Source organism: Pleurodeles waltl, chromosome 10 (assembly GCF_031143425.1).
Source record: "Pleurodeles waltl isolate 20211129_DDA chromosome 10, aPleWal1.hap1.20221129, whole genome shotgun sequence".
Taxonomy (NCBI): domain Eukaryota; kingdom Metazoa; phylum Chordata; class Amphibia; order Caudata; family Salamandridae; genus Pleurodeles; species Pleurodeles waltl.
In genome coordinates, this window is record NC_090449.1 from 480,762,885 (window position 1) to 480,788,000 (window position 25,116).

General features: G+C 48.0%; 1 protein-coding gene across 1 annotated transcript in view; it reads left to right on the forward strand.

Moving 5' to 3' along the window:
- ABCF2 (ATP binding cassette subfamily F member 2) overlaps positions 1-25,116 on the forward strand; it is a 293,880-nt gene that overhangs the window by 94,496 nt on the left and 174,268 nt on the right. The window contains exons 9-11 of the mRNA XM_069212334.1: positions 1,840-1,929; positions 2,611-2,721; positions 18,316-18,378. Of these exons, the coding sequence (XP_069068435.1) occupies positions 1,840-1,929; positions 2,611-2,721; positions 18,316-18,378 (264 nt within the window). The remainder of the gene's footprint in view (positions 1-1,839; positions 1,930-2,610; positions 2,722-18,315; positions 18,379-25,116) is intronic.

The following is a 25,116-nucleotide window of genomic DNA, read 5'->3' on the forward strand; positions in this document are numbered from 1 at the left end:
CAGTTCTTTTGGAGCAGTGCCGCTGTCCTCGGGAGTTTCTTGTCTTTCTTGAAGCAGGGCAGTCCTCGGAGGATTCAGAGGTCGCTGGTCCTTTGGAAAGCGTCGCTGGAGCAGGTTTCTTTGGAAGGCAGGAGACAGGCCGGTAACACTGGGGCCAAAGCAGTTGGTGTCTTCTGTTCTTCTTCTGTAGGGGGTTTTCAGCTCAGCAGTCCTCTTCTTGTAGTTTCAGGAATCTAAATTCTTAGGTTCAGGGAAGCCCTTAAATACTAAATTTAAGGGCGTGTTTAGGTCTGGGGGGTTAGTAGCCAATGGCTACTAGCCCTGAGGGTGGGTACACCCTCTTTGTGCCTCCTCCCAAGGGGAGGGGGTCACATCCCTAATCCTATTGGGGGAATCCTCCATCTGCAAGATGGAGGATTTCTAAAAGTTAGTCACTTCAGCTCAGGACACCTTAGGGGCTGTCCTGACTGGCCAGTGACTCCTCCTTGTTATTCTCATTATTTCCTCCGGCCTTGCAGGCAAAAGTGGGGGCAGTGGCCGGAGGGGGCGGGCAACTCCACTAGCTGGAGTGTCCTGCAGTGCTGGAACAAAGGGGTGAGCCTTTGAGGCTCACCGCCAGGTGTTACAGCTCCTGCCTGGGGGAGGTGTTAGCATCTCCACCCAGTGCAGGCTTTGTTACTGGCCTCAGAGTGACAAAGGCACTCTCCCCATGGGGCCAGCAACATGTCTCGGTTGTGGCAGGCTGCTGGAACCAGTCAGCCTACACAGATAGTCGGTTAAGGTTTCAGGGGGCACCTCTAAGGTGCCCTCTGGTGTGTATTTTACAATAAAATGTACACTGGCATCAGTGTGCATTTATTGTGCTGAGAAGTTTGATACCAAACTTCCCAGTTTTCAGTGTAGCCATTATGGTGCTGTGGAGTTCGTGTTTGACAGACTCCCAGACCATATACTCTTATGGCTACCCTGCACTTACAATGTCTAAGGTTTTGTTTAGACACTGTAGGGGCACAGTGCTCATGCACTGGTGCCCTCACCTATGGTATAGTGCACCCTGCCTTAGGGCTGTAAGGCCTGCTAGAGGGGTGACTTATCTATACTTGCATAGGCAGTGAGAGGCTGGCATGGCACCCTGAGGGGAGTGCCATGTCGACTTACTCATTTTGTTCTCACCAGCACACACAAGCTGGCAAGCAGTGTGTCTGTGCTGAGTGAGGGGTCTCCAGGGTGGCATAAGACATGCTGCAGCCCTTAGAGACCTTCCCTGGCATCAGGGCCCTTGGTACCAGAGGTACCAGTTACAAGGGACTTACCTGGATGCCAGGGTGTGCCAATTGTGGATACAAAAGTACAGGTTAAGGAAAGAACACTGGTGCTGGGGCCTGGTTAGCAGGCCTCAGCACACTTTCAATTCAAAACATAGCATCAGCAAAGGCAAAAAGTCAGGGGGTAACCATGCCAAGGAGGCATTTCCTTACAGTTGGGAAATTTGAATCTGTAGCTATCTTTTAATTATCTTGATAACTTTTAAACAACTAAATTATTCTCATTTTGATACAGATGCTTTAGAAATCCTGGAATCTAAATGTTGAACTATGTATTGGGAACCTTGATGGATTACAGCAGACTATCACCTCTGATGATTTTATTGCTAGTATCTGAAGGTTTTAGAAAAGTTGAGAATTAGGATAAAAATAAGTAACTTCGAGAGCACAATGATAATGAATGCACTTTCTTTTTATTTTATGTGTAACTTTTATGACCAGTGGTCGAAATAAAGTATGAGTACGAGTCAACCCTCCTTACCAGTGTCTTATTTTTTTAAAATTTATTTTACAGACCCTATCATTTTATTTCCCATCTTGTGGCAAGATCCCGCCTCCTGTTATTATGGTGCAGAATGTGAGCTTTAAGTATAGCGTGGACGGGGTGAGTATATTAAACCATGTGCATGGGAGTTCTTGAATAGCCATGCACACAGTTATCGTTTTTTTTTTTAAGTTCTTTCAAAGTTAGTTTTTATCAAGAGAGACTCACTTATTTGTAGAAGGAACCGTGCCAATTACTATGCATGAGGAAAAGATGCCATCTTTCTGCATATTTGAGGTATTGAGCCATTTTGGAAAAGGAAAAATCTGAGGAGTCAAGAAATGGGCTGGAAACTGTGTTAGGGAATTGTAAGGTGCCAGCACATGTTGTATTCAGCAGCATGCTATACCATTGATAATCCTGAGTCTTGAATAGCCGTGCTAACCTGCTGCAGGGACTATTCAGTGCCTATGATTTCAGCGGAAATTTGCCCTGAAGGAGTTCTTGGATTACAGGTACGAAACCTGTCCTTCATGAACAGACCAGCTCACACGGGACTTGTGGCACATTGTGAAAGGGATTGGATATTGTCAGAAACAGTGTTCTGTTTTGTCACAATATTACTGTGATCAGTATTGGCAGCCCTGCATTATTGCAAAAGGTTATTTGCTCATTGTTTTTGTCCTGTTTGAGGTTTAAGCCTATTGAGCATCATGGAATAGTTCTTAGATATGTGTCTTTCGAGAGGATAGAATTTTGGCATGCTAACAACTAGTGGCCTTCAATGTCTTTTCCTTTCAGCCAATGATCTACACAAACATAGAATTTGGGATAGACCTGGATACCCGGGTAGCTCTCGTTGGCCCAAATGGAGCTGGGAAGTCGACACTCCTTAAGTTACTAACTGGAGAGGTAAGATTAACTTTGCTTTTAGTCTACAAATACGCAGTGTGCATGCGCTTTCCTCAGTTTCCTTCACAGTGGCTGGCTGGACAGCTTCTTTTTAGATGCAGAATCATAGCTTATTTTGGTGATTTCCTCCTACTGTCCTAAGTGGAATATTTGGCTTAGGCCGAATGCATTTTTTGTTTGTATTGGAGTTCACATCTGCTTCCGGATTTGAAGGATGGTGCAATCCAAGGGCAGACCTTGTATCACTGACCAATTTGAACCTATTCATGATCAGCATTGATTACTCAGGGTTGCAGCATTATGTAGTGGATGTTCTTTGTAGAGAAGGGTGTGACCCAGCCTTTGTGCCCAGTTATTATTGTAGCCATGTGTTCGATGGCATGTGTAGCTGCAGATACACATGCTGTGTGTAGGAAGTTGGCTCTGTATGTGCTATTTCAAAGTAAGGAATAGCATGCACAGAGTCCAAGGGTTCCCCTTAGAGATAAAATAGTGGTAAAAATAGATAATACTAATGCTCTATTTTTGTGGTAGTGTGGTCGAGCAGTAGGCTTATCCAAGGAGTAGTGTTAAGCATTTGTTGTACATACACATAGACAATAAATGAGGTACACACACTCAGAGACAAATCCAGCCAATAGGTTTTGTTATAGAAAAATATCTTTTCTTAGTTTATTTTAAGAACCACAGGTTCAAATGTAACATGTAATATCTTGTTTGAAAGGTATTGCAGGTAAGTACATTAGGAACTTTGAATCATTTCAATTGCATGTATACTTTTCAAGTTATTCACAAATAGCTATTTTAAAAGTGGACACAGTGCAATTTTCACAGTTCCTGGGGGAGGTAAGTTTTTGTTAGTTTTACCAGGTAAGTAAGACACTTACAGGGTTCAGTTCTTGGTCCAAGGTAGCCCACCGTTGGGGGTTCAGAGCAACCCCAAAGTCACCACACCAGCAGCTCAGGGCCGGTCAGGTGCAGAGTTCAAAGTGGTGCCAAAAACGCATAGGCTAGAATGGAGAGAAGGGGGGGCCCCGGTTCCGGTCTGCTTGCAGGTAAGTACCCGCGTCTTCGGAGGGCAGACCAGGGGGGTTTTGTAGGGCACCGGGGGGGACACAAGCCCACACAGAAATTTCACCCTCAGCAGCGCGGGGGCGGCCGGGTGCAGTGCAGAAACCAGCGTCAGGTTTGCAATGTTAGTCTATGAGAGATCAACGGATCTCTTCAGCGCTGCAGGCAGGCAAGGGGGGGCTTCCTCGGGGAAACCTCCACTTGGGCAAGGGAGAGGGACTCCTGGGGGTCACTTCTCCAGTGAAAGTCCGGTCCTTCAGGTCCTGGGGGCTGCGGGTGCAGGGTCTTTTCCAGGCGTCGGGACTTAGGTTTCAGAGAGTCGCGGTCAGGGGAAGCCTCGGGATTCCCTCTGCAGGCGGCGCTGTGGGGGCTCAGGGGGGACAGGTTTTGGTACTCACAGTCGGAGAGTAGTCCGGGGGTCCTCCCTGAGGTGTTGGTTCTCCACCAGCCGAGTCGGGGTCGCCGGGTGCAGTGTTGCAAGTCTCACGCTTCTTGCGGGGAGATTGCAGGGTTCTTTAAAGCTGCTTCTTTGGATAAAGTTGCAGTCTTTTTGGAGCAGGTCCGCTGTCCTCGGGAGTTTCTTGTCGTCGTCGAAGCAGGGCAGTCCTCAGAGGATTCAGAGGTCGCTGGTCCCTTTGGAAGGCGTCGCTGGAGCAGAGTTCTTTGGAAGGCAGGAGACAGGCCGGTGAGTTTCTGGAGCCAAGGCAGTTGTTGTCTTCTGGTCTTCCTCTGCAGGGGTTTTCAGCTAGGCAGTCCTTCTTCTTGTTGTTGCAGGAATCTAATTTTCTAGGGTTCAGGGTAGCCCTTAAATACTAAATTTAAGGGCGTGTTTAGGTCTGGGGGGTTAGTAGCCAATGGCTACTAGCCCTGAGGGTGGGTACACCCTCTTTGTGTCTCCTCCCAAGGGGAGGGGGTCACAATCCTAACCCTATTGGGGGAATCCTCCATCTGCAAGATGGAGGATTTCTAAAAGTTAGTCACTTCAGCTCAGGACACCTTAGGGGCTGTCCTGACTGGCCAGTGACTCCTCCTTGTTATTCTCATTATTTTCTCCGGCCTTGCCGCCAAAAGTGGGGGCCGGGCCGGAGGGGGCGGGCAACTCCACTAGCTGGAGTGTCCTGCGGTGCTGTGACAAAGGGGTGAGCCTTTGAGGCTCACCGCCAGGTGTTACAGCTCCTGCCTGGGGGAGGTGTTAGCATCTCCACCCAGTGCAGGCTTTGTTACTGGCCTCAGAGTGACAAAGGCACTCTCCCCATGGGGCCAGCAACATGTCTCTAGTGTGGCAGGCTGCTGGAACTAGTCAGCCTACACAGATAGTCGGTTAAGTTTCAGGGGGCACCTCTAAGGTGCCCTCTGGGGTGTATTTTGCAATAAAATGTACACTGGCATCAGTGTGCATTTATTGTGCTGAGAAGTTTGATACCAAACTTCCCAGTTTTCAGTGTAGCCATTATGGTGCTGTGGAGTTCGTGTTTGACAGACTCCCAGACCATATACTCTTATGGCTACCCTGCACTTACAATGTCTAAGGTTTTGTTTAGACACTGTAGGGGTACCATGCTCATGCACTGGTACCCTCACCTCATTCAAGAGCGGCATCATCTGGGCATGTTTCGCCCATCAATCTATCTCCAAGATGGCTAGAGAGCCTTAACAGACCAGTGGCCTCCCCGGATTCGCAGTATTCGCGAATACTCGCCTACTGCCTCCCTGCCAAGAACGCCATCACCGACAGCAAGGGCAGGACGGGCTCCTTCTGCTCCTCGTCAACCGACCGCGAGGCCTGGGCGCTCTGCTACAGCGTCTCGCAGCAGGTCTCGTTCTCAGCGACGATCCAGGTCTCGTTCACGAAGAAGATCACCCTCTTGGTAGTCGTCAGGATCATCTGTCGGGCGTTACTCCCCAACCCTAACAGATTCTCCACCTGCTAGGGTCTCACCGGTGGATGACATTACCACGTTTAACGAGGTGCTGTTAAGAGGAGCGCCGAAATTAAACATAGAGGTTCCAGAGCCATCTACCTCCTCGTCAGTCATCTTTGAGACTCTGCAACAGAGATCAGCGTCAAAAAAGCTGCTGCCTCTAGTGCCTGGTTTGTTGCAGCCAACCATGGACACTTTTCTGGCCCCAGCCACACTCAAATCTGCCCTGTAGGAGGTTGGCTCTGTATGTGCTATTTCAAAGTAAGGAATAGCATGCACAGAGTCCAAGGGTTCCCCTTAGAGGTAAAATAGTGGTAAAAAGATAATACTAATGCTCTATTTTGTGGTAGTGTGGTCGAGCAGTAGGCTTATCCAAGGAGTAGTGTTAAGCATTTGTTGTACATACACATAGACAATAAAGGTCGTTTCCAAGCAAACAGTCTACTGGGATATTTGAGGAGACCACCACCTGTTTCAGGCCATTGACCCCTCCCCACTCTAAAGTTACCATTGCCATGGGATGTACTTTAGTTTGATTGTCAGCATTGGTGACTGGATAGGTTTGTCCAGTCAGGTATTGGCCAGGGGAAACCAGTTTCTCTGTCACCATGGTGACACTGGCACCTGTATCCCTCAGGCCCTCTACACTTGTCCCATTAATTAAGAGCTGCTGTCTGTATTTTTGCATGTTAGGGGGCCAGGCAGCCAGTGTGGCGAAATCCACCCCACCCTCAGAGACTAATGTAGCTTCAGTGTGACACCTGATTTGCTCTGGGCACACTGTTGATCCCACTTGGAGACTGGCTGTAGGAAGTTGGCTCTGTATGTGCTATTTCAAAGTAAGGAATAGCATGCACAGAGTCCAAGGGTTCCCCTTAGAGGTAAAATAGTGGTAAAAAGAGATAATACTAATGCTCTATTTTGTGGTAGTGTGGTCGAGCAGTAGGCTTATCCAAGGAATAGTGTTAAGCATTTGTTGTACACACACATAGACAATAAATGAGGTACACACACTCGGAGACAAATCCAGCCAATAGGTTTTGTATAGAAAAATATATTTTCTTAGTTTATTTTAAGAACCACAGGTTCAAATTTAACATGTAATATCTTGTTTGAAAGGTATTGCAGGTAAGTACATTAGGAACTTTGAATCATTTCAATTGCATGTATACTTTTCAAGTTATTGACAAATAGCTATTTCAAAAGTGGACACAGTGCAATTTTCACAGTTCCTGGGGGAGGTAAGTTTTTGTTAGTTTACCAGGTAAGTAAGACACTTACAGGGTTCAGTTCTTGGTCCAAGGTAGCCCACCGTTGGGGGTTCAGAGCAACCCCAAAGTTACCACACCAGCAGCTCAGGGCCGGTCAGGTGCAGAGTTCAAAGTGGTGCCCAAAACGCATAGGCTATAATGGAGAGAAGGGGGTGCCCCGGTTCCGGTCTGCTTGCAGGTAAGTACCCGCGTCTTCGGAGGGCAGACCAGGGGGATTTTGTAGGGCACCGGGGGGGACACAAGCCCACACAGAAATTTCACCCTCAGCGGCGCGGGGGCGGCCGGGTGCAGTGTTAGAACAAGCGTCGGGTTCGCAATGTTAGTCAATGAGAGATCAAGGGATCTCTTCAGCGCTGCAGGCAGGCAAGGGGGGCTTCCTCGGGGAAACCTCCACTTGGGCAAGGGAGAGGGACTCCTGGGGGTCACTTCTCCAGTGAAAGTCCGGTCCTTCAGGTCCTGGGGGCTGCGGGTGCAGGGTCTTTTCCAGGCGTCGGGACTTAGGTTTCAGAGAGTCGCGGTCAGGGGAAGCCTCGGGATTCCCTCTGCAGGCGGCGCTGTGGGGGCTCAGGGGGGCAGGTTTTGGTACTCACAGTCGTAGAGTAGTCCGGGGGTCCTCCCTGAGGTGTTGGTTCTCCACCAGCCGAGTCGGGGTCGCCGGGTGCAGTGTTGCAAGTCTCACGCTTCTTGCGGGGAGTTGCAGGGTTCTTTAAAGCTGCTTCTTGAAACAAAGTTGCAGTCTTTTTGGAGCAGGTCCGCTGTCCTCGGGAGTTTCTTGTCGTCGTCGAAGCAGGGCAGTCCTCAGAGGATTCAGAGGTCGCTGGTCCCTTTGGAAGGCGTCGCTGGAGCAGAGTTCTTTGGAAGGCAGGAGACAGGCCGGTGAGTTTCTGGAGCCAAGGCAGTTGTTGTCTTCTGGTCTTCCTCTGCAGGGGTTTTCAGCTAGGCAGTCCTTCTTCTTGTTGTTGCAGGAATCTAATTTGCTAGGGTTCAGGGTAGCCCTTAAATACTAATTTTAAGGGCGTGTTTAGGTCTGGGGGGTTAGTAGCCAATGGCTACTAGCCCTGAGGGTGGGTACACCCTCTTTGTGCCTCCTCCCAAGGGGAGGGGGTCACAATCCTAACCCTATTGGGGGAATCCTCCATCTGCAAGATGGAGGATTTCTAAAAGTTAGTCACCTCAGCTCAGGACACCTTAGGGGCTGTCCTGACTGGCCAGTGACTCCTCCTTGTGGCTTTCTTTGTTCCCTCCAGCCTTGCCGCCAAAAGTGGGGGCCGTGGCCGGAGGGGGCGGGCAACTCCACTAAGCTGGAGTGCCCTGCTGGGCTGTGACAAAGGGGTGAGCCTTTGAGGCTCACCGCCAGGTGTTACAGCTCCTGCCTGGGGGAGGTGTTAGCATCTCCACCCAGTGCAGGCTTTGTTACTGGCCTCAGAGTGACAAAGGCACTCTCCCCATGGGGCCAGCAACATGTCTCTAGTGTGGCAGGCTGCTGGAACCAGTCAGCCTACACAGATAGTCGGTTAAGTTTCAGGGGGCACCTCTAAGATGCCCTCTGTGGTGTATTTTACAATAAAATGTACACTGGCATCAGTGTGCATTTATTGTGCTGAGAAGTTTGATACCAAACTTCCCAGTTTTCAGTGTAGCCATTATGGTGCTGTGGAGTTCGTGTTTGACAAGCTCCCAGACCATATACTCTTATGGCTACCCTGCACTTACAATGTCTAAGGTTTTGTTTAGACACTGTAGGGGTACCAGGCTCATGCACTGGTACCCTCACCTATGGTATAGTGCACCCTGCCTTAGGGCTGTAAGGCCTGCTAGAGGGGTGACTGACATATACTTGCATAGGCAGTGAGAGGCTGGCATGGCACCCTGAGGGGAGTGCCATGTCGACTTACTCGTTTTGTTCTCACTAGCACACACAAGCTGGCAAGCAGTGTGTCTGTGCTGAGTGAGAGGTCTCCAGGGTGGCATAAGACATGCTGCAGCCCTTAGAGACCTTCCTTGGCATCAGGGCCCTTGGTACTAGAAGTACCAGTTACAAGGGACTTATCTGGATGCCAGGGTCTGCCAATTGTGGATACAAAAGTACAGGTTAGGGAAAGAACACTGGTGCTGGGGCCTGGTTAGCAGGGTCCCAGCACACTTCTCAGTCAAGTCAGCATCAGTATCGGGCAAAAAGTGGGGGGTAACTGCAACAGGGAGCCATTTCTTTACACTGGCCATTCCAGTTTTAGCTGGATGGGAGTTAGAAGTGGTATCTTTCTTGGGACAGGCCTTGTCTCCAGTTTGGTGTCCAGACTGACTACAGTTACGACACCAGGCCTTTTTGGGATCAAAGTTTTTACCCTTGTACCCAGAATTGTTTTGTGAAGAGGCTCTGGGCCCACCCTCCTGTGCAGGTTTTTGGGGGCCTGTAGAAGACTCTTTACTATTTTTGTTTTTGGCTGTCTCACCACCTTTCCCCTGGGGAGGTTTTGTGACCCCTTTCTTTTGGTCACCCCCTGTGGAAGTTTTGGACACCCTAGTCTTGACCCAATGGTCCGCCTTCTTTCCCAATTCTTGGGGAGAAATTGGTCCTAGGTCCACCAGATGCTGATGCAGTTTATCATTGAAACAATTACTCAATAGGTGTTCTTTCACAAATAAATTGTACAGCCCATCATAATCACTTACACCATTGCCTTGAATCCAACCATCTAGTGTTTTCACTGAGTAGTCTACAAAGTCAACCCAGGTCTTGCTCGAGGATTTTTGAGCCCCCCTGAATCTAATCCTATACTCAGTGGAGAATCCAAAGCCCTCAATCAGGGTACCCTTCATGAGGTCATAAGATTCTGCATCTTTTTTAGAGAGTGTGAGGAGTCTATCCCTACACTTTCCTGTGAACATTTCCCAAAGGAGAGCACCCCAGTGAGATTTGTTCACTTTTCTGGTTTCACAAGCCCTCTCAAAAGCTGTGAACCATTTGGTGATGTCATCACCATCTTCATATTTAGTTACAATCCCTTTGGGGATTTTCAACATGTCAGGAGAATCTCTGACCCTAGTTATGTTGCTGCCACCATTGATGGGTCCTAGGCCCATCTCTTGTCTTTCCCTCTCTATGGCTAGGATCTGTTTTTCCAAAGCCAATCTTTTGGCCATCCTGGCTAACTGGATGTCCTCTTCACTGGAGTTATCCTCAGTGATTTCAGAGTTGTTGGTCCCTCCTGTGAGGGGGCCAGCATCTCTGACTATTATTTTTGGAGTCAGGGCTTGAGAAGCCCTGTTCTCCCTAGATAGTGAACTGGAGGAAGAATCCCCTCCACCAGTCCTATCATCCTCCTCTGTGTTATCCACAGAGAGGTTGGCTCTATCATACTCTGCCAACAGCTCCTGGAGCTGTACTTTGGTAGGTCTGGAGCCCATTGTTATTTTTCTTATGTTACAGAGTGACCTTAGCTCTTTCATCTGGAGATGGAGGTAAGGTGTGGTGTCGAGTTCCACCACATTCAAATCTGTACTAGACATTATTCTTCTAAAAGTTGGAATGCTTTTAAGAATCTAAAACTAGTTCTAGAATCTAATTCAAACTTTTACAAACTTTTAAACTCTAAAAGAAATGCTAACAGGGACTAACACAAGGCCCTAGCAGGACTTTAAAGAATTTAGAAAACTTTTCAAATTGCAAAAATCAATTTCTAATGACAATTTTGGAATTTGTCGTGTGATCAGGTATTGGCTGAGTAGTCCAGCAAATGCAAAGTCTTGTACCCCACCGCTGATCCACCAATGTAGGAGGTTGGCTCTGTATGTGCTATTTCAAAGTAAGGAATAGCATGCACAGAGTCCAAGGGTTCCCCTTAGAGGTAAAATAGTGGTAAAAAGAGATAATACTAATGCTCTGTTTTGTGGTAGTGTGGTCGAGCAGTAGGCTTATCCAAGGAGTAGTGTTAAGCATTTGTTGTACATACACATAGACAATAAATGAGGTACACACACTCAGAGACAAATCCAGCCAATAGGTTTTGTTATAGAAAAATCTTTTCTTAGTTTATTTTAAGAACCACAGGTTCAAATTTTACATGTAATATCTTGTTTGAAAGGTATTGCAGGTAAGTACTCTAGGAACTTTGAATCATTACTTTAGCATGTATACTTTTCACATAAAACACAATAAGCTGTTTTAAAAGTGGACACTTAGTGCAATTTTCACAGTTCCTGGGGGAGGTAAGTTATTGTTAGTTTCAACAGGTAAGTAAGGCACTTACAGGTTTCAGTTCTTGGTCCAAGGTAGCCCACCGTTGGGGGTTCAGAGCAACCCCAAAGTTATCACACCAGCAGCTCAGGGCCGGTCAGGTGCAAAGGTCAAAGAGGTGCCCAAAACACATAGGCTATAATGGAGAGAAGGGGGTGCCCCGGTTCCAGTCTGCCAGCAGGTAAGTACCCGCGTCTTCGGAGGGCAGACCAGGGGGGTTTTGTACGGCACGGGGGGGGACCCAAGATAGCACAGAAAGTACACCCTCAGCAGCGCGGGGGCGGCCGGGTGCAGTGTGCAAACAAGCGTCTGGTTTCCTTCAGTTTTCAATGGGAGACCAAGGGGTCTCTTAAGCGATGCAGGCAGGCAAGGGGGGGGGGCTCCTCGGGGTAGCCACCACCTGGGCAAGGGAGAGGGCCTCCTGGGGGTCACTCCTGCACAGAAGTTCCGTTTCTTTAGGGGCTGGGGGCTGCGGGTGCAGGGTCTTTTCCAGCCGTCGGGAAATGGAGTTCAGACAGTCGCGGTCAGGGGGAGCCTGGGGATTCCCTCTGCAGGCGTCGCTGTGGGAGCTCAGGGGGGACAACTTTGGTTACTCAGTCGTAGAGTCGCCGGAGGGTCCTCCCTGAGTTGGTTGTTCTCCACCAGTCGAGTCTGGGTCGCCGGGTGCAGTGTTGCAAGTCTCACGCTTCTTGCGGGGAGTTGCAGGGGTCTTTAAATCTGCTCCTTGTAACAAAGTTGCAGTTCTTTTGGAGCAGTGCCGCTGTCCTCGGGAGTTTCTTGTCTTTTTCGAAGCAGGGCAGTCCTCAGAGGATTCAGAGGTCGCTGGTCCCTTGGAAAGCGTCGCTGGAGCAGGTTTCTTTGGAAGGCAGGAGACAGGCCGGTAAGTCTGGGGCCAAGGCAGTTGGTGTCTTCTGTTCTTCCTCTGCAGGGGTTTGTCAGCTCAGCAGTCCTTCTTCTTGTAGTTGCAGGAATCTAATTTCTAGGTTCAGGAAGAGCCCTTAAATACTAAATTTAAGGGCGTGTTTAGGTCTGGGGGGTTAGTAGCCAATGGCTACTAGCCCTGAGGGTGAGTACACCCTCTTTGTGCCTCCTCCCAAGGGGAGGGGGTCACATCCCTAATCCTATTGGGGGAATCCTCCATCTGCAAGATGGAGGATTTCTAAAAGTTAGTCACTTCAGCTCAGGACACCTTAGGGGCTGTCCTGACTGGCCAGTGACTCCTCCTTGTTGTTTTCTTTGTTTCCTCCAGCCTTGCCGCCAAAAGTGGGGGCCGTGGCCGGAGGGGGCGGGCAACTCCACTAAGCTGGAGTGTCCTGCGGTGCTGTGACAAAGGGGTGAGCCTTTGAGGCTCACCGCCAGGTGTTACAGCTCCTGCCTGGGGGAGGTGTTAGCATCTCCACCCAGTGCAGGCTTTGTTACTGGCCTCAGAGTGACAAAGGCACTCTCCCCATGGGGCCAGCAACATGTCTCTAGTGTGGCAGGCTGCTGGAACCAGTCAGCCTACACAGATAGTCGGTTAAGTTTCAGGGGGCACCTCTAAGGTGCCCTCTGTGGTGTATTTTACAATAAAATGTACACTGGCATCAGTGTGCATTTATTGTGCTGAGAAGTTTGATACCAAACTTCCCAGTTTTCAGTGTAGCCATTATGGTGCTGTGGAGTTCGTGTAAACAGACTCCCAGACCATATACTCTTATGGCTACCCTGCACTTACAATGTCTAAGGTTTTGCTTAGACACTGTAGGGGCACAGTGCTCATGCACTGGTACCCTCACCTATGGTATAGTGCACCCTGCCTTAGGGCTGTAAGGCCTGCTAGAGGGGTGTCTTACCTATACTGCATAGGCAGTGAGAGGCTGGCATGGCACCCTGAGGGGAGTGCCATGTCGACTTACTCATTTTGTTCTCACTAGCACACACACAAGCTGGTAAGCAGTGTGTCTGTGCTGAGTGAGGGGGTCTCTAGGGTGGCATAATACATGCTGCAGCCCTTAGAGACTTTCCCTGGCATCAGGGCCCTTGGTACCAGAGGTACTAGTTACAAGGGACTTATCTGGATGCCAGGGTGTGCCAATTGTGGAATCAAAAGTACAGGTTAGGGAAAGAACACTGGTGCTGGGGCCTGGTTAGCAGGCCTCAGCACACTTTCAATTCAAAACATAGCATCAGCAAAGGCAAAAAGTCAGGGGGTAACCATGCCAAGGAGGCATTTCCTTACATGCCCCGGCTAGGATTCTCAAAAAATACAAGGCTCCCGAACAGGACCCTTTGTTCCTCAGGAAGGATCCGCCACCGGACTCAGTAATATTAGCCGCAGCCCGAAAGACCCACTCGGTGGCATCATCATCCACGGTCCCCCCCGGATAAAGAGAGCAGGCATCTAGACTCTCTGGGGAGAAAGATGTGCGGTACAGCGGCTTTGGCAATGAAAGTCTCCAGTGCTTCTGCACTCCTGGGCAGGTATGATCGTTCTCTGTGGGACTCTCTCAATAGATTCACAGAGAAATTGCCCAGAGAGGACAGACAAGATTTTCAAGAGATCCTGCAAGAGGGATGCCTGGTATCCAACCAGGTTATCAGCACGGCGGCAGATGGGGCGGATTTAGCTGCACATGGGTACGCACATGGAATCTGTGCAAGGAGGTCTTCCTGGCTGAGACTCACTGGTTTAAAGCAGGAAGCACAACAACGCATCCTGAATCTCCCATTCGCCGGGAACTCGCTGTTTGGTGCCCATGCAGACGAGGAAATGGCCCGAATGAAGACCGAGGTGGATACCATGAGGGCAGTGGGCCTGGAAAGGAAGAAAGATTTCAGGCGGAGGTATAGGCCTTATGACAGGCGCCCTTTCCAGCAGAGGGTTCAAACCCCTCACTGGTCCCAAAGGTCACAGCAACGGCAGGGACGCCCTCTTTTTCAGCGAAGGAACACAAGGGAGCGAGGGTCAAGTAGACCTCAACAGTCCACTCCGAAAGCGCCGGCCAAACAATGAGATCTCGCTTCCCTCGACACTGTACACCACTCGGTGGGGGGAAGTATTACAGGTTATCTTCACGAGTGGCACTCTATCACAAGAGACAAATGGGTGCTCAATATTGTCGAAAATGGCTACTCTCTTCTTTTCAAACAGCCTCCACCACACTTGCCACCAACCAAATGCAATCCATCTCATCTCAGCCTGCTGCGCAAAGAGGCTCTCGCCCTCTTACAAAAGAATGCCATAGAAAAGGTTCCACCTGCGCACAGAGGAAAGGGGGTTTACTCCCGTTACTTTCTGGTGGCGAAGAAGGGTCGAGAGGGCGTTTTCAGACCAATTCTGGACCTACGGCTGCTGAACAAATACATAAGGAAACAGAAGTTCAGGATGCTAGCGCTTCACCAGATTTTCCCTCAGCTACATCAGGGAGACTGGATGTGCTCCATCGACCTGCAGGATGCATATTTTCACATCCCAATAGCTCCCAAATATCGGAAATTCCTGCGCTTCCAAGTAGCGTTACAGCATTATCAGTTCAGAGTTCTACCATTTGGCCTGAAATCTGCCCCACGCGTCTTCTCGAAATGTATGGCAGTGGTAGCGGCGCATCTTCGAAAACAAAAGATATTCATCTACCCATACCTAGACGACTGGTTACTGAAGGCTTCTTCTCCGGAGCAGGCGAAAAGCCATCGGGACATTGTGCTCCGAGTTTGCGAGTCTCTAGGTCTTCAGGTCAATTACCAAAAGTCAACCTTGATTCCAACACAGAACCTTCACTACCTGGGAGCTATAATAAACACAGAACTCCAAAGAGTGTATCCTTCGGAGGAACGACTATCCTCAATAGACAGGAAGTGTCAGGACCTGTTGAAAGCCAACGCACCTACGGCACGTCAGGTGACATCGCTGCTGGGCTCCATGGCATCATGCATTTTTATTGTCCCAAATGCCAGACTCCACATGAGGCCCCTCCAAGAGGCATTGGAGAGCAACTGGAGCCAAAGGACAGGTAGCTGGGAAGACAGAGTGCGACTACCGGCAGTAGTACTTCAGTCATTGAAATGGTGGATGCACAGACCTCACCTGTCAGTAGGTGCTCCCTTTCACCAGGTAGTTCCATCCGACACTCTGGTAACGGATGCGTCTCTTCAGGCAATACAGCCACAATGTATTATTTGAACAAACAGGGGGGAACGAGATCCCTACCCCTATCTCGAGAGTCCCAAACGATATGGCATTGGCTCCTGGCCAGAGGAATGTCACTTACAGCGGTTCACCTGCCAGGTCAACAAAACGGGGAAGCAGATTTCCTGAGCAGACACCTAGAGGACGCACACGATTGGGTCCTACACGGCGAAGTCGTCGAATACATCTTCGCTCAATGGGGTCGGCCTCAACTGGATCTCTTCGCAGACGAAGTAAACAAGAAATGCCCAGACTTCGCATCCAGGTTCTACCGTCCGGGATCTCGAGGGAATGCCCTGTTGATCGACTGGTCAGGGATATTTCTCTACGCCTTTCTGCCGATTCCCCTCATACCGGCAGTGATCAACAAACTTTACAGATCCAGAACCAGAATGATTCTCATAGCGCCACAATGGCCCCGTCAATTCTGGTACACAGATCTCCTCAACCTATCGGAAAAACCTCACAGGAGGCTGCCGTGCAGACCGGATCTTCTGAGCAGAATGGAGGGCAGGATTCTACATCCCAACCTACCCTCTCTGAGCTTAACAGCATGGCTCCTGAATTCCTGAGGTATGGGTACCTAGGGCTCTCGCAGGAGTGCATGAACTTCTTGAAAGAGTCCAAACGACCTTCCACGCGGCGTTCTTACGCTTTTAAGTGGAAGAGATTCTACATATGGTGCTGTCAACAAGGTCAGAATCCCATACGGGCTCAGGAGGATGTCATACTGTCCTATTTGCTTCATCTGGCAAAGTCCGGTCTGCAGGTATCATCTATTAAGGTACATTTGTCTGCCATTACAGCCTATCGCAAGTCACCTTCTCAGGAATCCTTCTTTACGAAACCTGTAGTCAAGGATTTCTTAGAAGGTTTGAAAAGTTTTTCCGCCCATTCGGAGACCTTCTCCTCCATGGCAACTGAACATAGTATTGTCAAAACTTATGGGCCCTCCTTTTGAACCTATACATAAGGCCTCTTTACAACACCTTACGTGGAAGACAGCTTTTTTAGTGGCCATTACTTCAGCGAGGAGGGTCAGCGAAATCCAGGCTTTGTCTTCCAAAGAACCGTACACGGTTTTTCATGACAATAGAGTGGTTCTGCGAACTCACCCATCTTTCCTTCCGAAGGTGGTGTCAGAATTCCATATCAATCAGACTATATCTTTACAGACTTTCTTTCCCAATCCGGAGACTCCGGCAGAGAAAGCATTGCACTCCTTAGACTTGAAAAGAGTGCTGAAATTTTATCTGGATAAGACAAAATAGATTAGACATTCTAACCGCTTGTTTGTAAATTATGGTCATTTGAGGACAGGAGAGGCAGCATCTAAACGAACGATATCAAGATGGATAGTTTCTTGTATTGTTAATACTTACCAGCTGGCTAATAAACAATTACTAGCTAGGCCTAAAGCGCATTCCACAAGGGGAAAAGCGGCTACTGCTGCCCTCCTTAATGTTCCAATATCTGAGATTTGTAAGGCTGCTACATGGAAGTCTGTGCATACGTTTACTAGACATTAGTGTTTAGACTCAGATGCTAGAGCGGATGCCCAAGTGGGGCAGGCCTCGCTGAGAAATTTATTTGCATAATACGTATCTATTCCTGCACTTCTATTGGACAGTCCGCAGAGTTTAGGGATGGGCTTGCTAATCTATTCAATGTTTATGACTATTGATGAGGATCCCCTGGAAGAGAAGGATAAGTTACTTACCTGTAAATCCTAGTTCTCTTCCAGGGGTATCCTCATCAAAGTCATAAACAACCCACCCTCCTCCCCGGACGCACGTCTCCTAGAAGTGCAGGACAGACTGTATTTTGAATCAGTTACACAGATTGTCACCGTAAAAAAGAACTGACCTAACTGTGAACCAACTGTCACCTTTCCTTCACCCCTGAGGCATGGTGGGATACTGGAGGTGCTCAGGGTCTTAAAGGCACGGTGCCAACGTTTTTATGATTCTCCTGTGTTAACCTGCATGCAGCCTATTGGCTAAGAATGCTCCATTGGTTTTTCAATGTAGTTTTTTTCTCTTTTTCTCTAGTGTTTACTGCTGCTTACTTCCCTAAGCCCAGTTTTAGGGGTTTGGGTAGATATTTATTCTCTCTTGTGATTTCATAATATGAAAAAAAAAAAAAAAAAAAAAAATCATAGAAATAAAGCATTTTTAGCCTGTTTATGATGATAGCCTGCATTGCTGTTTTTTACACATGATAATATATGTGTATTTTATATATGCTCCGGGGTCCTCGCACAAGGGCGGGAATATTCAATGTTTGACTATTGATGAGGATACCCCTGGAAGAGAACTAGGATTTACAGGTAAGTAACTTATCCTTTCCTTAGCATAACTCTCTTCAAATCCTCCACAAGGCGAAAATACCACTACATAACCGATGTACAACATGCAACTCTAGAAAAGATTTCATGCTCGAAAAAAACGTTGTTTACTTGTTTATATGAGTTTGCAGCTTGCACCTCTCCTAGATTATTTTACTCTACGTTCACCCTGTTGACCGTGGGGGGAGGAGGATGCGGTGGGGGGTTCTGGGTAAAAAATTAATTTACAATGAAAGTCTGGTACAGGAGCACAGCTTTTATTATCCTAGCAAGTCATATGACTGCATTCAGGTTGAAATACCTAGGGAGGAAAGAAAGCCACTGAAGACTTCTGGACCTGAACACTATAGGGCAGCATTATGTACAGCATGTGATTCTTAATTTTCAAGCTCAGAAGCATCTTAACGGGCAAGTAACAGTTATCTTTATTCTCTCAGTTTATTTGCTAGAAATATATAATTTTCCTGAATTAGTCCCCCTAACTCCCTGTTGTGCTAGCATTTTGTTTCCTTAACGAATGTTTCATCACGGTTTGCTATTTTTTTTTTTAATGTGTAATATTGATTTTAATGTATTTCTAGATATTGCCAACAGATGGCATGATCAGGAAGAATTCCCATGTGAAGATTGGCCGATACCATCAGGTACAGTCTGAGGGGAGGAGTTCAATGTATGCCCTAAAGAGTTCATGTCTTTCCTGTAGCAGATGATAAACATTCATGCGTCTGTGGGTTCCTGTGCAATAAATAGCAGATTTGTTTCTGAGAGGCTTAGTTTAAACACCAAAGACATTGCGAATTTAGTGCTCATGAGTGTTTGCATCAGTAAGTAACTTGGTAAAGACAGCTTCTAGCGTTTAGAGCTAATTTGCAGAGGCCCATCCTGCTAAGCTTTTTATTTGAGCCCTTAAAGTCCTATCTTGGCAGTATGAATCTTTTCTGGAATCCCATGCTGTGCATTATTCAGCCATTTAGTGGTAGGACCCAAAATAGTCTTTTTTTTTTTTGGGGTGGCGGGGGGGGGGGGGGTGGTAATAGTGGGCTTAGTTGACCATTTGCCATTTGGGCCTGAAAGCCACAAAGAGGTCTGGAGTCAAGGGGAAAGACTTCCTCGCAGAGATTCAAAGTCAGAGAAAACCATCAAAAACAGGAACTGCAGCAGTGTTGTCAGAGAATGGAAAGAACACTGAAAAACGCAAAAGACGAAAGACCACATGGATTGTATAACCAGAAAGGAGTATAGAACACATCCCATTAAGATTTTGCCCATGTATCATAGTACGTATGCACAATTGGATACCCATGAGGTTTACAAGCTCGCCTTAAGAAATACCACATTTCGGCGGATTGCGCAGCCTGCTCAGAATTCTTGCCAAAGACACAAGGAGAGGTGGGTCCACCACACTGTTATGTCCTTCTTGGGGAAATAGGTCCTTAAGGGACCTGAGCCTGTTGAGTGGGGAAGATGACCCAGTCGAAGTCACCAAAATGCCCCAGGAAGAAGAGCAGTAGCTGGAGGACAAAATAGAGATCCAGCCAGGAAAGAGGAATAAGTTGACATCAAGCAAGGTACCCTCAGTAGGGTGCCCAGCAATCCAGCCGAGGAGTTTTGACTCAAAAGATGCCAAGTTGATGCCTAAGATCTCTACACAAGAATGCATGGCAAGGCCAAAACAGCACCACCTGTCCTAGACCAAGGACCCCGCCGGAGCCTCAACCTTGAAGGGCAATCAAATCCATGGTAGGAATAAAATCTAATCTGAGAAAACCAGCTCAACGCTTAACCCGCAGACTGGAATGAATCGATGCCTACAACTGGCTCTACACAGACATCAAACACCAACAAAGTAAAGTGAGGAAACCTAGTCCAGTGTCTTAAGAACCATCCACCCAAGTCAAGAGAAAGACACCTTAAAGTAGAGCTAGAGGGTCACATTTCTAAGAACTTGACAGTTTTAAGGGGCTACAGGATACCATGGAAACAGACGAATGGAGAGAGCAGGAAACGGAAGAACTCGAACCACCACTAACACCAGAACCACAAAAAGAGGTAGAAAACTACCTTTACGAAATACAAGAAGATAGCCAACAGTTCAAGGACCAGGAATTCTCACATATGGGATAGTCTAGAGGACTTGCAAGACATATACACGTACTCACCAGATGATGGGGATAGACTTCTGCCCAACAAGATCCTCTCCACCAGATGACACCACCACATACAACTGCATCATTGAGGGTGGCAAACACTTATGGAGTATTACTGGAAGTGGAGCAGTTCCTTCCAGTGCTGCTGAGTGTCCTAGACCAAGGAAGTGAGGCTTTCAGGAAAACTGCAGCATCCAAGGCAACCACTCAAAGGGTGGAACACCATTGCTTTTCAATCAGGGAGCGCCCTCCCTCTTACATCAGAGGAAACATGCCAGTGGACTCTCTAATAGTGGCAATGTTTTGCAAGAGAGATAGCAACCAGATTTCAACAGGTCCTCCACTGGACAAGAAAAGCAAGAGGATGGCTACGATGCTAAAAGTTCGAAAGGTCATTGGCCGCACAATGGCTTATAACCAACTCAAATACATTATTAAACAGATATGCCCACCAAACAATCTCATTTAAGAGGGCAAATCAGATGCTGCAAGAGAGCAAGACTATTGGCAGCATGTGCCACAAGTTGGTGCTAGATACTGCAGGCACAGCAAGGTGACAACTATATAGGTCTGCCACCCTAAGCAGGACATATTTGGCTTAGAATCTCTGGGTTTAAGCAAGAAGTACAAACCACCATAATAAACGTGCCCTTCACAGGAGATGGCCTTTTCGGGGAGTCCATTGACTAAGTGCCTATGGCGTGAAAAGGACAGTGAAATGATCAAAACCATGGGCGACTTACAGTACAAGTGTCTGTTCAGAGGGGATTGGCACAGAGATATAGCTCCCATAAGAGGAGGCATGCACCCACACATGCATCCTTCAGTCAAAGTACCTCAACAGCAAATCCTTCACAGTTGTCAGTATGAATTCTGCTACAGACAGTGGTTTTGTGGACGAGACAGAACAGGCAGCCCCAGAGGGGAAACAAACACAAATAAGTGACTCAACAAGAAATGCTTTCCTACACTTCTTGCCAGTAGGTAGTAGGATCAGAGGGTTTCTGAGAGAAGGGTGAAGGATCCCCTCCCATAAATGGATCCTAAATTACATAAGGCACAGCTATTCCATTGAGTTCATAGCTGCCTCCCACAACACAGCTTAAGACTACAATCAAAAGCGAGGAATAACCTAGACTACGATAGAAAGTAAAGGACTGGCTAAGCAAACAGGCTATAGAATTAGTACCACCAACAGAAAGACTGAAAAGGTTTTTACTCCACCTTCATCCTAGTGCCAAGACCAGACAAGAAACTCAGTCCAATATTGGATCTAAGCACCCTTAGCAGATCAATCGAAATACTAGAGATTCAAGCTGTCATCCCTCCTAGAGGCTCTTCGCCTTATAGGGACGATGGACCCAAATGGAAACCATGGACGTTAACATTGGTGGTTTCTTTATATGTGTCTGGGGGTTGTGCCCCTCATTTTCTGCTTTCAGATTTGTTTTGGTAAAAAAATTACTCATTCTCACTCTGTGATGGTCAGGCAGCATCTGGGAACTGTTTGACAGGCACATGCAGTAAAGCGCATGTTCCATGGTGCACAATATTCAGGGCTTGCTTTCTTTCAGCCCTGGCCTACGTCGCCTTTTAGGACAGTAGGGGCCACTCTCCTCTCCATAACGTGGGGCACCCTTGCTAACTGAATGCAGCTTGGGGGCATTAGGTTTAAGTCTGTTGCTACCTGAGGCTATGTCACTCAGAAGGTTGCATCTCCCAAATCAAAGTCCTGCGAGGACTCAGGGCAATGAATATTGTTCTGAACATGCTGTTATTAATGGCAGCCTGTAGGAAGTTGGCTCTGTATGTGCTATTTCAAAGTAAGGAATAGCATGCACAGAGTCCAAGGGTTCCCCTTAGAGGTAAAATAGTGGTAAAAAGAGAATACTAATGCTCTATTTTGTGGTAGTGTGGTCGAGCAGTAGGCTTATCCAAGGAGTAGTGTTAAGCATTTGTTGTACATACACATAGACAATAAATGAGGTACACACACTCAGAGACAAATCCAGCCAATAGGTTTTGTTATAGAAAAATATATTTTCTTACTTTATTTTAAGAACCACAGGTTCAAATTTAACATGTAATATCTTGTTTGAAAGGTATTGCAGGTAAGTACCTTAGGAACTTTGAATCATTTCAATTGCATGTATACTTTTCAAGTTATTCACAAATAGCTATTTCAAAAGTGGACACTTAGTGCAATTTTCACAGTTCCTGGGGGAGGTAAGTTTTTGTTAGTTTTACCAGGTAAGTAAGACACTTACAGGGTTCAGTTCTTGGTCCAAGGTAGCCCACCATTGGGGGGTTCAGAGCAACCCCAAAGTTACCACACCAGCAGCTCAGGGCCGGTCAGGTGCAGAGTTCAAAGTGGTGCCCAAAACGCATAGGCTCCAATGGAGAGAAGGGGGTGCCCCGGTTCCAGTCTGCCAGCAGGTAAGTACCCGCGTCCTCGGGGGCAGACCAGGGGGGTTTTGTAGGGCACCGGGGGGGACACAAGCCCACACAGAAATGTCACCATCAGCGGCGCGGGGGCGGCCGGGTGCAGTGCTAGAACAAGCGTTGGGTTCGCAATGGAAGTCAATGAGAGATCAAGGGATCTCTTCAGCGCTGCAGGCAGGCAAGGGGGGGGCTTCCTCGGGGAAACCTCCACTTGGGCAAGGGAGAGGGACTCCTGGGGGTCACTTCTGCAGTGAAAGTCCGGTCCTTCAGGTCCTGGGGGCTGCGGGTGCAGGGTCTTTTCCAGGCGTCGGGACTTAGGTTTCAGAGAGTCGCGGTCAGGGGAAGCCTCGGGATTCCCTCTGCAGGCGGCGCTGTGGGGGCTCAGGGGGGACAGGTTTTGGTACTCACAGTCGTAGAGTAGTCCGGGGGTCCTCCCTGAGGTGTTGGTTCTCCACCAGCCGAGTCGGGGTCGCCGGGTGCAGTGTTGCAAGTCTCACGCTTCTTGCGGGGAGATTGCAGGGTTCTTTAAAGCTGCTCCTATGGATAAAGTTGCAGTCTATTTGGAGCAGGTCCGCTGTCCTCAGGAGTTTCTTGTCGTCGTCGAAGCAGGGCAGTCCTCAGAGGATTCAGAGGTCGCTGGTCCCTTTGGAAGGCGTCGCTGGAGCAGAGTTCTTTGGAAGGCAGGAGACAGGCCGGTGAGTTTCTGGAGCCAAGGCAGTTGTTGTCTTCTGGTCTTCCTCTGCAGGGGTTTTCAGCTAGGCAGTCCTTCTTGTTGTTGCAGGAATCTAGTTTCTAGGTTCAGGGAGAGCCCTTAAATACTGAATTTAAGGGCGTGTTTAGGTCTGGGGGGTTAGTAGCCAATGGCTACTAGCCCTGAGGGTGAGTACACCCTCTTTGTGCCTCCTCCCAAGGGGAGGGGGTCACATCCCTAATCCTATTGGGGGAATCCTCCATCTGCAAGATGGAGGATTTCTAAAAGTTAGAGTCACCTCAGGACACCTTAGGGGCTGTCCTGACTGGCCAGTGACTCCTCCTTGTTATTCTCATTATTTTCTCCGGCCTTGCCGCCAAAAGTGGGGGCCGGGGCCGGAGGGGGCGGGCAACTCCACTAGCTGGAGTGTCCTGCGGTGCTGTGACAAAGGGGTGAGCCTTTGAGGCTCACCGCCAGGTGTTACAGCTCCTGCCTGGGGGAGGTGTTAGCATCTCCACCCAGTGCAGGCTTTGTTACTGGCCTTAGAGTGACAAAGGCACTCTCCCCATGGGGCCAGCAACATGTCTCTAGTGTGGCAGGCTGCTGGAACCAGTCAGCCTACACAGATAGTCGGTTAAGTTTCAGGGGGCACCTCTAAGGTGCCCTCTGTGGTGTATTTTACAATAAAATGTACACTGGCATCAGTGTGCATTTATTGTGCTGAGAAGTTTGATACCAAACTTCCCAGTTTTCAGTGTAGCCATTATGGTGCTGTGGAGTTCGTGTAAAACAGACTCCCAGACCATATACTCTTATGGCTACCCTGCACTTACAATGTCTAAGGTTTTGCTTAGGCACTGTAGGGGCACCGTGCTCATGCACTGGTACCCTCACCTATGGTATAGTGCACCCTGCCTTAGGGCTGTAAGGCCTGCTAGAGGGGTGTCTTACCTATCCTGCATAGGCAGTGAGAGGCTGGCATGGCACCCTGAGGGGAGTGCCATGTCGACTTACTCATTTTGTTCTCACTAGCACACACAAGCTGGTAAGCAGTGTGTCTGTGCTGAGTGAGGGGTCTCTTAGGGTGGCATAATACATGCTGCAGCCCTTAGAGACCTTCCCTGGCATCAGGGCCCTTGGTACCAGAGGTACCAGTTACAAGGGACTTATCTGGATGCCAGGGTGTGCCAATTGTGGAATCAAAAGTACAGGTTAGGGAAAGAACACTGGTGCTGGGGTCTGGTTAGCAGGCCTCAGCACACTTTCAATTCAAAACATAGCATCAGCAAAGGCAAAAAGTCAGGGGGTAACCATGCCAAGGAGGCATTTCCTTACACAGCCTTACACTTTAAAAAACATTGTTTGCGGTCCATGGCTTGCTGCCTGCCCCAGAAATAACAAAGGAGCACTGCTAAATTATGGCATTAAGGAACTCCAGCTGAAAACAAAACCCAATAAAAGTTTGGAGTCAAGTTGATTTACAAAGAAAAGACAAGATATTCCCAGATCGCCGTGCAGTTTTTTTTCCCAGCTTCATAAAATATCAGCGAGTTTATTTTTATTTTTTATTTTTGCCCTTTTCTTCCCACGCACACAATGCTGGAGAAAAAGATGCTTGCATAGCAAAGAGAAAGGTAAAAAGTGAAGTTAAGGTGAATGGGGTTCCATAGAAAGAACCAGAAGGAAGTTGTAGACAGCTAACGGGAAGAAAGTTGAAGGTCTACCAAGTGACAAATGCCAATAATCCTCTTTTTGTTTTTTTTTCATTCTGGTATCTGTAGTAGTCATTTTTCATTTGTAAAATGAAAACAAGTTTCAGAATGTAAAGAAAATGGAAATAGTGGACCTGCATACACCTCATGTGGCCATTTGAAATCACTAAAGTGAGAGACCCAATGGAAAAGAGGCATAATGTTGGAAGCAGTGTGTAGGAAGTTGGCTCTGTATGTGCTATTTCAAAGTAAGGAATAGCATGCACAGAGTCCAAGGGTTCCCCTTAGAGGTAAAATAGTGGTAAAAATAGATAATACTAATGCTCTATTTTGTGGTAGTGTGGTCGAGCAGTAGGCTTACCCAAGGAGTAGTGTTAAGCATTTGTTGTA